This window comes from Clavelina lepadiformis, chromosome 5 (assembly GCF_947623445.1).
Source record: "Clavelina lepadiformis chromosome 5, kaClaLepa1.1, whole genome shotgun sequence".
In the NCBI taxonomy this organism is placed as follows: Eukaryota; Metazoa; Chordata; class Ascidiacea; order Aplousobranchia; family Clavelinidae; genus Clavelina; species Clavelina lepadiformis.
In genome coordinates, this window is record NC_135244.1 from 10,859,293 (window position 1) to 10,873,740 (window position 14,448).

General features: G+C 36.7%; 2 protein-coding genes across 4 annotated transcripts; both read left to right on the forward strand.

Annotated features, from left to right (window-relative positions):
- Positions 1 to 3,237: 3,237 nt before the first annotated feature.
- On the forward strand, positions 3,238 to 7,532 carry LOC143460484 (uncharacterized). Of its 3 annotated transcripts, none has more exons than XR_013117894.1 (3): positions 3,238 to 4,451; positions 4,566 to 4,697; positions 6,900 to 7,532. XR_013117894.1 is itself a non-coding variant. In XM_076957986.1 (2 exons), the coding sequence occupies exon 1, from the start codon at positions 4,027 to 4,029 to the stop codon at positions 4,447 to 4,449; it is 423 nt and encodes a 140-aa protein (XP_076814101.1). In that variant the 5' UTR covers positions 3,240 to 4,026; the 3' UTR covers positions 4,450 to 4,451; positions 6,900 to 7,532. The 3 variants fall into 3 exon arrangements, 1 of the variants encoding a protein (XP_076814101.1); XR_013117895.1 differs by having other exon boundaries at positions 4,574 to 4,697; XM_076957986.1 differs by lacking the exon at positions 4,566 to 4,697 and having other exon boundaries at positions 3,240 to 4,451.
- Positions 7,533 to 11,378: 3,846 nt separating this feature from the next.
- On the forward strand, positions 11,379 to 12,970 carry LOC143459968 (large ribosomal subunit protein eL28-like). Its single transcript, XM_076957294.1, has 2 exons — positions 11,379 to 11,573; positions 12,765 to 12,970. The coding sequence occupies exons 1-2, from the start codon at positions 11,495 to 11,497 to the stop codon at positions 12,941 to 12,943; spliced, it is 258 nt and encodes an 85-aa protein (XP_076813409.1). The 5' UTR covers positions 11,379 to 11,494; the 3' UTR covers positions 12,944 to 12,970.
- The last annotated feature ends 1,478 nt before the right edge of the window (positions 12,971 to 14,448 follow it).

Consider the following 14,448-nt stretch of genomic DNA (forward strand, 5'->3'; position numbering starts at 1 on the left):
TACAGGGATGGGCTGATAATAAATGGAAAGAATCTATGATAATCCGGGTACATTATACATACTGATGCAAAACCACAGGGTACCTTTGAATACTAGACCCCAGCTACTCAAAGTGTGACGTCACACTTTGGTTGTGTATTTGCATACTAGACCCCAAAATTCATTTAAGTGGACATAACTCTGCTCATTCATGTACCTGAAGTGTGCTACTGGATACACATCTAGACCCGATAATCCAAGAAAACTTGTATATTTTGTAGGCATCCCTTCCAGACACTGGCTACTCGAACCTATATGCCGCACTTATGACTTCTTGTATATTTCATTCATTTTATTTTTCGTCTTTAATGTGGGGATGAAAATATTGTGCTGACGCAGGTGGTCGCAAACATATTGGTAGTTAATGACAATAATTTCCACAAATTGGACGGGCTAATGTGGCAAGACCTCGATGGTAAAAATGTGCGTTACGAATCAATAATAGAATGGAAAAAGGTAATTAGCGTCACCGCCAGCACGGACACATTTCACTTTATTGTTTAGGCTATTTTTCGTCATGAACTGTACGCAGCAAAATTTCCGATTGTAACTGTTGTAGCATAATAAAATACATGCTCACGAACGAACAGCAAACAGTGGCAAAGCCTAAACCAGTGGTTCTTAAACTGGGGGGCATGTAACATTCATAAGGGGGGCGCGAGAGATGACAAACTGTCTATTATATGAGCTATGTCTAAACATGGTTTCTTGACTTTCACTATAGGTTCATTTTTACTAAAATTTTAAAGTGTGTCACCATGGCAATTGTATTTTTTGAAATTTGGATTCTGAAATACGTCAATTGTTACGTCATAATATTTGCTGTTTCTCAGCATTGAAGCGTATTGTTTTTGTTTACTCATTCATGCACTCCTAGGTCGACTAACTGTTCTCTTGTGTTCTCTTTTTGCGGTGACCTGGTTTTTCTCACAACGGGGGGTGGCGTAACAAGAAAAACTTTTACAAATGTATCACTTGTAGAAATACTTAACTTACACTAATTGCATTTTCTTTAGTTTTACAATTATGATGTATACAGGAAGCCAGATGTTTTTGCTACTAACCTGTAAATATCCGATCGGTTTACGACGTATAATTTTCGAGTCATTAACGATTGAAAATTTGTGTGCAGTGTCGGCCACACATAATAAAAATAGTAATGTCGCTCACCTGGTTTAAATAGGGTAAAACCAACGTCAGCCAATATTAAAACCGTAAAATGAAGTAAAATTTAATTTCAGTATTGATTTAATAACCAGGTATTTTAGTAATTAAACTAATTGTATTGACACAAAATGAGTGGAAAAAAGAGAAAGTATGACCAAAATTATCTGAAGTATGGCTTTATAGATACCACAGCGAACGGAAAAGTCGTACCGCAATGTGTGATATGCTTAGAAAAGCTAAGCAACGACGTTTTGAGACCAAGTCGTTTGAAGCGTCATCTTCATGAATATAAAGACAAAGCCTAGGAACAAACTTGACTGTGTAGCCGACTTAAGATGTGCATTATCTTCTACAAAGCCTCGAATTAAACGTTTGGTTTCCCAAAAACAACTACATCCTTCACATCAATGAAAGTTAATTGAAAATAAATTGTTGTTTTGTTTAATGCTTTTTTATTTTGCAATGAGGTAGGGCGCGAAATTTTTAGGTGCCGTCAAGGGGGGCGTGTGCCAAAAAGTTTAAGAACCCCTGGCCTAAACGTTTTGAACATGCAAGATAGCTAGCATTTCGTTTCTACACATGAAAAAGAGACTAAAAAGTCTTAAAATTTAGCTCTTTTTCTATAACAGTGTTAGGCTGGCCTTTTGGCTTAATGAATATAATAAAAACGTCATGAGAGAAGGTTTACCGACGGATGCCTCGGAAGATTGTCTCCAAAATACATAGGCTTCCTGTAAATGATACCCGAATCAAGACATCAAACACCTACTGGCAAACACTGTCTGCTGGCTTGACTGATATAGGCAAAAATTGTCTGCTCGCTTGATTTTATCTAGCCAGCACAGAGTGTTTGCCATAAGGTGTCTGCTGGCTTGCCAAAATAAAGCGAGCAGACATTTTTTTGTTTTGAAGAGTACTATGAAGTTAAATTCAAACTTCCGGTGGGAAACAATGACTAAAATCGCGGTCAAGTAAAGATCGAAATTTGACGCAAAAATCTTATAGTCGTTTAGTACGATCGTTTAATTACAATGGACATCCTTTCCCACTGGAGGTTTAAATTAAACTTTATCACATTCAACTTGAATCCATTTTCGATAAGTTGAAAGTGATCTGCTGTCGTAGACGTCACTAATTAATTAGCGCCGGCAGACGCCATCGTAATTAACGACTATAGAATTTTTGGATATATTTTTGATCTTTTTTCGACGTTGCATCGCAATTTTGGACATCGTTCCCCACCGGAAGTTAAAATTCAACTGTATCACATTAAAATTGAATTCATATTTCATAAGTTGAAAGTGGTCTGCGTCTGCTGCAATAGAAGACACTAACAAGTGTCGGCAGACACGATCCAAACTAAAGGATTTGTGTCAAAATCGTGCGATTTTACCAGCAATCCGCACAATTTCGGAGCTTTTCTGCGAAAAACTGCGACAGGCAATTGAATTCGCGGTTCTTTTTGTAACAATTTGTAATTGTGGTGTTGTGAAGCGTAAGCTACCGAACAGTGTTAACATGAGACCAGGACCTCAGCTAATTTCAGTTTGTCACAATGCCATTGTTCTAAGTCAGGGGCGGGCAACTTCTTCGGTCGGCGGGCCTTATATGAGAAAATGAAGTACTTGGCGGGCCGGATTGCTGAATAGATTGGAACGCAGCTTTGTCTTATTAATGTTCATGGTCGAAAATGTTTGCTCATAAATGTATGTAGACCCGAACAGAACAAGTAGATTCATGGCCATCTTTCTCAGGTTGGCAAACTTGGACTTATTCAGTGACGCAATACAGGGATTGCGGCAGAATGTGGCCGCAGGCCACATTATCATGTAAGACCGGAAACTGTCTGCGGGCCGCTCAAAATCCCGTCGCGGGCCGGATCCGGCCCGCGGGCCGTATGTTGCCCACCCCTGTTCTAAGTGCTGAAGCTAGAATTGTACAAAGCCACAAAAATTAAGCTGGGATTATAAGATGTCGATATCCATAGCAAGCTTGAATGACTTAGATATCTCACAACAATTCTTATTTTCTTATTATTATGAATTTATGGTACAACTTCTGTCGCAAAATTTCTACAGATATTTTGTCATAAACGTTCTTGGTTTTGTCTTGTGTTTTTACGCAACAAACTTACGGTGTTAAACTGAGAATTTTAGAAATACTGTATAGCATGGTACACAAAGAAAAGCTTACAGCCCAACGTTTTGGTGCAGTAATTAACACTTTCGCAATGTGTTTTTACAGTAGGCTATGTTCATTACCAAAGCCACTATAGCCACTGTAATATATGCCTTTTTTTGGCCGGAATTTCTATGCATGCTTGATTGCAGAAATTTGGCGAACGTGATAATTCCAGTTCAGATTTAAACTAATAGAATTGAAATTATCTAATTTAGCAGTTTTCTGTTTAGAGTAGGCCTATTTGTAGGGATTAAATTTTGTTCAGGTACACTCGGCTCTGCAGTATAAAATTTTTTTGCCCTGATGCCCCTAAAGCTGTTAGATATGAGTTATTGCCGGTTAAGTAGTTTTAGGCTAGAAGGCTATTCTATGTAAAAAATTAAAATCTTGACATGTCGACAAGTAGTCAAGCATTAAGTTTTAATCAAAGACAACTTCTAGGGTTTTTAGTCTAACTCTAAACGTTGTACTATACCTCAAAAAAATGCAATACAAAGTTTGATTTTGTGTTGTTTGCCTAAGTAGCCACATTTTCTGTTTACCTTGCATGAGTGGAGACTTAGTCAAATTCTACTGTATATTGTATGTCTTGGTTTAGACTTTTTATTTTTGAGTTGACAAGTGTGGTGCAGTAGAATCATGCATAAAAAAGTTAACAAAACAGCCTTGATAAATTCTGTTCTCAAAGCTGAAATTCATAATCGGTTACAAGAAGAACAAGAAATGTGGAAACAACACGAAGCAAAAACATCTCAAAACTTGAAAAGAACCTCTAAAGTAGATTCACATTCAAGTTTTAAAAAAACTAAATATTCTCAGGAGAAAAACAGTTCACATAAATCAAGTGGCACTGGTACCCAATGCAAAAACTACATTTGTACCGTTGCTACTGAAGAACGTTGGGGTCACTCTGGGTTTGCAGAACTTTATCCTGAACGGACATCTAGCACAAGGGTTGAACCTGTTCTAAAAGATGACAAGGTCTTATCTGAAAAAGATAAATGCACACCTTTATCAAAAAAGAAGAAAAAGAAATCTAAGCATAAAAAGAAAAAGTGTTAAAGGTAAGGATATTACAGTCAATTTGATTGATGATGATGTGCATAAGATTGTACCTTTTTTGTTTTTGTATTATGATTTTGAATGTTATAAATGTACGAAAAGTGAATATTTATTAGGTCTTTAGGTAGTATGGAACTGTATTAGAATATTTATACCTTAACCGAGGAAAACCTTTGCATCACATACTGATGGGGACATATACTCAAAGATTTTTCATGGGCTGAATCCTGGTTACCAAGCTTGTCAAAGTAATCAGTGTGTATTAGGTTTTCTTGATTTAAGTCATACTGAGTAGTCAAATTATTGACTGATTTCATTCTGTTGCAATTAAAGTAACAAGTCCAGAAATCATATTTTATTTGGGTCATTCCATGAAAATGGGGCAAATAAGATAAAAACAAATTTTATTTTACCCTTCAAAGTTAATGTAGGGCAAGGGTATCAAACGTTTCCGTTTTCACATACAACCATTTTGTGCAGCCCCCGACGCACTTACAATTTTCAAATATTTAATTATTATCTTTTTCATTGCCTCATGTTTTTCAGTAGTCTTAAGCCAATAGGAAACCTTTCAAATTTTGGGTCATTTTTAATAACTGCGAGAAACAACGTAGCCGACGATACACGCCAGTTTTTGCTTGTTCTGATTCTGGCTGGTTTCTGCATTTTTTTAATGTAGTTCTAGAACTGCATTGAGCCGGTCTATGTTCCTGCACAAACACGCTGCTCTCCTGCTCTTTCTGTTTCTTTTTTAAGCCACGTGTGATTTCTTTTTTTCTGTTTTTAATTTGAAATGACAGTTTCCATCTTAAAACTTCTGATGAACGATTATAAGACAGTTTCCTTCTCATATCTTTAATTGTACTTTATAAAACATGTCTTCCGTTTCATAAAAAAAAGAAAAATTATAGATGAAAAGATAGTTTTTCAAGATATGTGGGAGGATTTGTATTTTATCACTGTTGTCGTTGATATAAGTCATTGTCTTATTTGTCAGAAAAGATAGCTGTTATGAAGGAGCATGACATGCGTCGTCACTATGAAACAATGCACCGACATAAATAAGATGAGTACAAGGACAAAGTTAGGATAGAAAAAGTGAAGCAACTGAAATCATCATTATGCAAACAAAGAAGTTTCTTTACAATAGTACTTAGTTCATCGCAGATGCTGTAAGGGCGAGTTTTGCTTTAAGTGAAATGATAGCCAAGTCATCACGAAGTTTCATTGAAGGTTTGTTTATAAAAGAATTTCTTTTGAAGGCAAGCGACGTTTTATGTCCTAATCAAAAAGAACTGTTTGAAGGCGTAAGCTTGTCACCTAATACAGTTGCAAGCAGGATTACAGAATTAGCTGACAATGTAGAGAAACAATTATCTGCAGCGTCAAAGGACTTTGAAGCATTTTCAATTGCAATTGACGAAAGTACAGATGTTTCACACGTGGCACAATGTGGTGTTTATCATGGGGGTAGACCGCAGTTTAAATGTAACGGAAAAATTTCTGGAATTAATTTACCAATATAGGGTACTACTAGTGGACGTGATTTATTTCAAGTCCTGGAAATCTGCAATGGGAAGCATGGTTTACCATGGGATAGACTTGTACGTTTGGCCACTGACAGTGCACCGGCAATTTTTTCCAGTAATGTAGGCGTAGTTGGATTGGTGGAAAACAAACTAAACAGCCTTGAATCCTATGGCTTCAACTTCGCTAGTGTGCATTGCATTTTACATCAAGAAGCTCTTCGTAGTAAAAGTCTACAAATGAAGGCAGTGATGGATGTAGTAGTTAAAACTGTCAACTTTAATCGATCTCAGGGGCTGAATCACAGGCAGTTGAAATCTTTTCTTGCAGATATGGACTCTTAATATGGTGACCTTAAATACTAAAGTAAGATGGCTGAGCCGTGGAAAGGTTATGAAGCCTTTCTCTGCGCTTAGAAATAAATATTTTTGTAATTGCGTCATCAACTTGACCTTTGATCTTCATTCGAAAACCCTAATTTATTACGGGAAGGAGATGTTTTAGGGTATTTTTGTCTGCTTAAATGAATTCCTTGATCTCAAAAATGGTAAAATGACATTTGTTTCCTTATTCTAACTTCAGAAATAGAGATATTAAAGAAAATCACTAAGCGTGACCATTGCTCACCAACCTAATATCCCTCAAGTGGTGGAAACTTCAAAATGTAACAACTCGAAAACGGCTTTAGATATTTAAAAAACTTTTTTTTTCAGTTTCAAAATTTTTGATGCACTACAACATATATCCAAACCATCAAAATCTATGACTAGTGGTTACAAAGTTTAAAACAATTTGTTGATTATACATGGAATGACTCGATTACCTTAATTTGCTGCACCGTATTAAACAAGCTAATTTAACCTTAAGTAATTGTTTGCACCAGTCAGTGAAACATGTACAACAACTGCTTTGTAATTTTTTAGCAATTCCTTGAAATGGGAGAAATTTGACACCTTCTTTTAAAAATTTCTGGAGCGGTACCTGGGCGTCTTTACGTTATGAGGATCACCTTGAAAAAGAAGCAAAACGACATAGGTTGTAGCGTTTAAAACGCAAGGTTGAAGAACTCTGGTTGCTAAAAAAACGATAGAAAATTTTCTTGTTTAACAGTCTTGCCGTTAAAACTTTTTATAACTTATTTTAGCATATTTCCAACTCGTTGATTTTATTTCATTACCTTCAAGTAATTTGTACGTTAATTTATATCATAAAAGTTAAGGTTTTTTGTTTCTTTTATCACATTAGCACGTATTGAAAACGTTTAAATTTACAATTCAACAATTTAGGTTAGTAAGTAGTATGCTAAATGTTTTTACATTGTGACCTGACTTTGCATGGATTTTTTATGCCATCACTTTTATTAAACTAACTTGCAATGAATATTATATGTCAACAGAATTTTATCTAATTAATGAAGGTAATTAAAGCATGTAATTATTGTAGCTTAATTTTGTTACTTTCAAGTGTTTGTTGACATGGTTGTTACTTTGTACAATCCAATATCGATATTGTGTATATAATACATTTCTTTTGTAAATAAACTGCGTTTAAGCCAAGACTGCTTACAATGGTTGCAGGTCTATGGTAGCCGCTATCTGTAGACTTTGACACTTTTCATAGAGCAGTCAAATGAAGCAACAAGATTAAGTTGCAGCCTTGTTATCAGCTGACAAAATCTTGCAGTACTTTTTTCATCTGATTGTAATTGTGTTTTTTTAGGTCAGTCTCTTCTAAAGAGATATCGAGTGCTCAGTATTGAGGGACACTACTGCTCGCAACTGTGCGAATCTTTGCGTATTATCTACGTTGTTACGTCAGATGTTCTTATTACGTTAACGTAGCTTTACGCGTTTTCTTATGCGAAACCTTCCATGTATTGAAAATTATTGTTTAATGCGGTACATGCTTCACATGCACTTTTACACGTGGGAACCAAATACATTTTGTAAGTAACTACAAAGTTTGCGCTTAAGACACGTCAGAACTAATTTTGTGAGCGAGTTAATCCACAAAGTTTGCACACGCTCATTTTTGGTAGATAAAACGTACATTAATTTATTGGAAAAATATTAATAATAGCAGGAATGCTTTAGTTATTAATTACCCTGCAAACAGAACACATTGTGACGTCATGTTAGACTGACGTGAAGTTCATTTGATGACGTAAATATTTCACTCGAAAACGACAACAAACGTTAAGTGACGCAATTACAGTTGCAAAGTACGTTAACTTAATCGAACATCAAATCAGCCATTATACTTCTCTGCGTAACTACTACGACATTATTTTACACCCGTTACCAACAAGAATCTACCAAAAAAGTAAATGTTTCAATCTTTAATTATTATCTTGCATTTTAGAATAAGAAATAGAATCAATTATTTCAATACCGGGAGGTAACTGTGTTGGGGAGCGCATGAGCAAGATAAAGATTGAAAACAAACAAAACCAAGCAGGTCTCAGGCTTTTCACACCCGATGCCTAGGGGCTTAAATCGTAAAAGTAAATTGCAGTGGAGAACACGCGTTGATTGCTCTGTAGGTTTGGACTATCCGGATATCGGTTAACCGAGGCAATTTTAGCTATCTGATATTCGGATAAAATTTGGTCAGTTAACCGGATAACAAATGCATAACGTTGTTAGTGCGTTATCTACGGTTTTATGGATTATTAAAAAATTTTGAACTCCACTGCTTTCAGAAACGAGCAGTTTAGCAGAACAGAAGTGGTGTTTGACTCCATGCTGAACTTATTTTAAAACCTGTAGCGGACTGGGTGGCATTTTTAATACCATTAGTCCATTACATCATTTCTTGGAAAAGTGTTCTATAGATATTGATTGAAGTTTATGAACTTGTTTTTTGATAGCACTTCAACTATCGTTTGATATTCGGAAACTTGCTCTGAATAACTTCGTGTGAACTTTAGTACGTTCCTAGGTTTTTTCAAGCACCTGTGCGGTGCTGATGAGAAATCTTTAATGGAAATGCCCGCTTCTTAATTTTATACTGATTATTATTTATCTACGTGTCAGCTTTAACCCCATGTATTTCCAATTGTCAACACACTGTTTTCCTCGCTGTACATGTTCTGAAATGCTGCGTTTTTCTTGTCGAACATTTTCACTCCCATCGCTTCACGTTTTATAAGCTCGCACTTCTACCAGCGAGCAGAGAGGCAAATAGAGAAAATCACCGAAACGAACAGATGAGCTTTCTACGCTAGTCATGGTGATTGCAACTCAATAGACATCTTATAAGCAGCGGTATTACTATGTTCTTGATTATGTGTAAGGTTCTAGGTCGATTCAACCCACGGACGATTCAACCCCGGAAGATTCAACCCAGGACCACTCAACCCAGGACGATTCAACCCGCAGAGGATTCAACCGACGGACGATTCAACCCAGGACCACTCAACCCAGAACCATTCAACCCGCGGACGATTCAACCCACGGACGATTGAATTGAGCACTAGACCCAAAAGAATGAAGCCAGTATTCGATATCCAGTAATGCTCTACTGCTGTAATGCCTTTGTGCTCCTGTTCCGAAGACCTGGTGCACCATACTGAGAAGTGTGGAACTTGCGTGATGTACAAGATCTATCATTGTGCACTTTTAAATTTTTATGGTACGATTGCAATGGCACCATAACCGTTAACCACGACGTACAGGCCTATTCAGAATGGCCTAACTCTAGATAGACTAGTGGTTCCCAAACTTTTTCAGCTTGTGGCACGCTAGAAAAATTATAAAACGCTCGCGGCACACTTACAAGAGAAGAAAAGTTGTTTTAAAAAAATTTATTTTCACATGTTAATGCGATGGATGTGCTTATTTATCAGCTATTGAAGCAGTTAGAGCGCTTTTAAGTCGCATATGCTTGTCTGCATGCCTTATTTTAAATATTTATACAGTTCTTTTCCAAAATTCCAAAAAGATTCGCGGCACACCTGAGAATCTGTGGCGGCACACAGTTTGGGAATCAATGGTCTAGAAAGTGATACGTTTTGATTCTACTCGTATGTGATGAACATTTTTTGTGTTTGTTTTTTTCCTTTACCACTTCTTGTTAGTATTGGTTGTACATCAAAACACTTATTGCTTTCTCCTTTCCTCTAGGCCTATAGCTTTGAATATTGTTGTTTTTCCCAATACAGTACTTTGCGTACATTTCTGTCTACGCCTGCTATTATTTTTTGTCTTAACCATGTAGATCCGTTATTATAAAAAATGTTCTCCTTTTAGCATTAAGTTAACATTTGTAAAGTTTTGAAAAGACAAAATGCATGATTTAGTTGGCTTACGACCTACGTACGTAAATATGCGTATTTATTTTTTTGCATGTTAACATATTAAAGATATTTTTATAGTCACCCTGTTTATAGATCGATTAATTAGAAAGAGAGTTGTTTTATTTACAAGCAAGCTTAAGAACATGGACCTGAGCGCAAACATAGCAGGTAGAAAACACAAAGCTGAAAAGTGTGCTATAAACGATAATTAGCACATATGAGCGATTGCACTCAGATACATCAATTTATCTGGCTCATTTGCACAATTGCCGACCTTTGCCGAAAGTCTGTGAGCCAAGCGAGTCTATTTGCTTCGTGGTTGGTCCAAATTAACGGTTCTATGTCAATTCAACCCACGGGCGATTCAACCCACGGACGATTCAAACAACGGACGATTCAAGGTGACTAACTTTACTTCAAAGAAATATGGTGTTTTTGCCTATCATCATGTAATTTGGAATGGATGCAACACTTCTGTGTGAAAAAGACCGCCATCATCAATGACTGCTTTGTGAAAATTGTTGCAGTCAACCGAAAGTGCACGAGGCATAGTAACCTATCCGAGGAGGGTCTCAAAGTGAGGACATGTCCCTAAAAAATTTTAAGATCAGTGGAATGCATAAGTATACATATTTTATGAATGATATATATTTGATACCTCCAAAGAAATGACAACCATATAAAATACATATATGACGGTTGGTCATCCCAAAGAGATTTAAACACATGAGTAGAAACTTCTCTTTTGCGCATGACGTCATGTTTGTTTCTTTTATTCTCTTGGAGCATATTCTACTTTCTCCACGGTCACGGTTCACTACATAACAATAAACATGCAGACGACGACAATGATTTTCAGATCTGTTTGCTGCTGGAACAGATTAGTCTTATTATTAGGGTGCAGTTATTGGGATCCATTGGGTGTTAATTTTAATTGAAATTAATTATTGAAATCAGGTGAGAGTTTTAGGTTCAGCAATTAACTTAGTTTCAGTTCCTTGAACTGATAATGCTGATAATTATTATGTTTGAAGTCATGTAAATATCTTCAACAGTCTGGGACAAATGTTTTAACACCATATGATATTAGCAATATTGAAACAGTGTAGTTAGTTTATTGAAGACATTGTGATATTTATGATAAAAAACTAATAGGCATATTTTGATATAAATAATATTTTGAGGCTAAATAATTCTCAATGTATTTTAAGATTCAATGGCATGGTTCATAAGAAGACTGTAGGTGTTGAACCTGAAAAAGATGGAAAAGGAATTATCTTTGTTACCAAAAAAGCTAAAAGTAAGCATTTTTTAAATAAATTAAAATTGGTTTGGTACTGATTATTTAAAACAGGTGGGTCCAAACGTTTTTTCATTGGGGGCCCCCAAAAAGTTAACTAGCGGCCCGTCACCATTCACTGTGTAAAGATTGCTGCTTTGTCTACAATGTAATGAAGATTGTGAAGACAGTAATAATGGCATTAGCAGTAAAATCTGTTTTGCATCTGAAAATGCTAAACAGTAGTAATAATTCCCTAAACACCTAAAACACAACAACGTTTTATTTGTGGTGACCTTTGATTTCGTTCCAAAAATGATGGCAATGCTGCAGTGTTCTTAGTGGCAGCAGCGGTGCTGCATCATATACTGAAGGATGGTTGTGCCAGGCGAGGAGTGAGTTGTGTGGACTAGATGCCAAGAACGTCACATAAATGTTTATTAGTCATTCTGGTTAATGTATTTTGGTTGAGACTAAGAATTTTTGCAATATTTGTAGGGATAAACCACGAGAACAATTATACGGGTTTGCGCAAAATTCAAGTATCACAAAGGTGGACGCGAACGAACTTCAAATCTATTCATATCTGCACCAAATGATAAAATTTCATCAAAAACTTTCCAAATATTGCTTGTAACGTGACTTAATTGCTAAAAATTAATGACCAAATAGCGATTTGAAAAGCAAAATGCAAAACTTAAATGACGTTCAATGAGAAATGTTGATTTTAGTTCAGCTTAAACAGGAAAATAAATGATCATTTGTTACCAATGTCGATAAATTCTTTTGTAACATTGTATTTGAGTTTGCAGATCACACAGATATTCAGCGAACCTGTTTGGGTTCAAATCGACCCATTATTTGTATGTGAATCCTAAAAATTTTTTTGGTTTTGCCATATTTAGCGTCACGGTAACACGTTACATCAGTTAGCTGAACAGGGTTTAATAGCAGATATTACTAAACAGTTGTGTATAATTGTTGTACAGTATTTGCTTAAAACATGCCGTAACTTAGGCAGCATTACAACTAGTAAATGCAAGTTTACAATCACCAATAGAATGCTTGAAAAATTAATTCGCAACTGAGTGAGGCACTTCTCAGTTGGCTGTATAAAAATAAAATTTGTTTCTTTGAACTTTCAACGTTAATTTCTTATTTCTGTATTAGTAGTAGTACTTGTCTGGAAACATAAAATTTTGTTTTGCTTAGGTCAGAACAAACCAAGCCAAACCTACCATACGGTTACTCTCAATCGTGGAGCACGCAGATCGTTGAACACAATTCGTAAAACGATGAGAAAAAATCGCTACCGCAAAGACCTGAGAATGGCTGCCCTGCGCCGTGCCAGTGCTCTTCTGCGAAGCCAAAAGGCTGAAAATCACAAATAAATTGCTCCAATACAAAGATTGGTGTTACTTGTTCTTGTTGCACTTCTTTTTTGTTATAATCACAGGTTTAGATAATTTATGTACGTAATCAGTGGAATAAGGCCCCCATTTTTAAGGTAGATTTATGTCATATGACAAAAAAACAGGTTGGCTTTATAATGCTTGGTGTTCAGAATTTCGAACATGTATGATGACATGATCATGGCTAATTGTGCTTAGCACTTCGTGAGTACAACTATCGATATCTGATATAGATGGAACGAGGATTAGTAACTGTAGTACGCTTGCAAACACAGCTCTACTTTCAAACAAATCTCTTTGGTCATCCTAATCGCCCGTAGGTTGAATCGTCCGCGGGTTGAATCATACGTGGGTTAAATCGTCCGCGGATTGAATCGTCCTAGGTTGAATCGTCCGGGGTTGAATCGTCCGTGGGTTGAATCGTCCGACCACCCAAATTAACAAGTGCTGCGTTTTGAGCACCGAGTCGTTGTATCGCGATATCGCGTTTTATTTATACCGTCCAGAAATGTCCAAATGTTCGGATGAAAACATAGAAATACTGATTTTAGGGCATTATGAAACCCTTCTGTGCAATTCATTGTTTTAGATTCGCAAAGTACCGCGTCGCCGTATTGATTCCTTAACGAAGAGGGTAATCTAACCTGTCGATGCTGGGCTGGCGCCCTGTTCTTAGACCACGGATATAATTGCTTTCAAAGTAAACTAAATGATCGTTGCAAGCAACCTCGTCGGAAAATGTGCTGGCAAGTTGTTCAAAAATACTCTCCAGGCGAGCGACTGCAACAAAAGACAATGCAGACAGCGACTTCACTAACATTTGGAAGTTGCCTTCGATTTCATACCTGGTTTTCACACCGAGCTCGTTTACTTTTTTTGAAACGGACTGAGCCAAATGAAAATAGCAACTGGAAACGGGTTGCTGTAGGATATTCAGTCCTAAATGCATTTATAGCAGCGATTTCAAAATCCAAAATTCCAAAATCCCAATTTTATCCGGCTGTGCCATTGGACGTATAATCCTGAGGGCTTGTAACATCTTTGTAGGCCTATACGTTTCTTGAGACTTGTTGGGCAAGAGAAAGTAAACTATAGGTGGTTAACTGTGTCCAACCTTGCAGTGAATTGCGTACAACTGGAAGAAGATGCCAGGAACGACGTAGAAATTTCTGTCTGCGAGAAAGAGGCCTTGGTTCCGGTAACGAAGAAGTTCCACGCAGCCCAAGGAAATGATCCGTTGCCTGTCTCCTTCCATCGAATCATATAGCACTATATCTAGGTACTCTGGTGGAATTTGAAAGTTAATCCCTCCTGGTACAGGGGGTGCTGCAGTACCATTTTGGCGTCTTCTTCTAATATTTCTTTCTAAAGTAGAACGTCTGGGCATCCTTGGAAGTACATTTTCGTCGACATTTAATACGAGAGGCATTCCAAAAATAATCCTTGTTGTTTCTCTACAACTATAAGCCCTATCGCGCATTTTG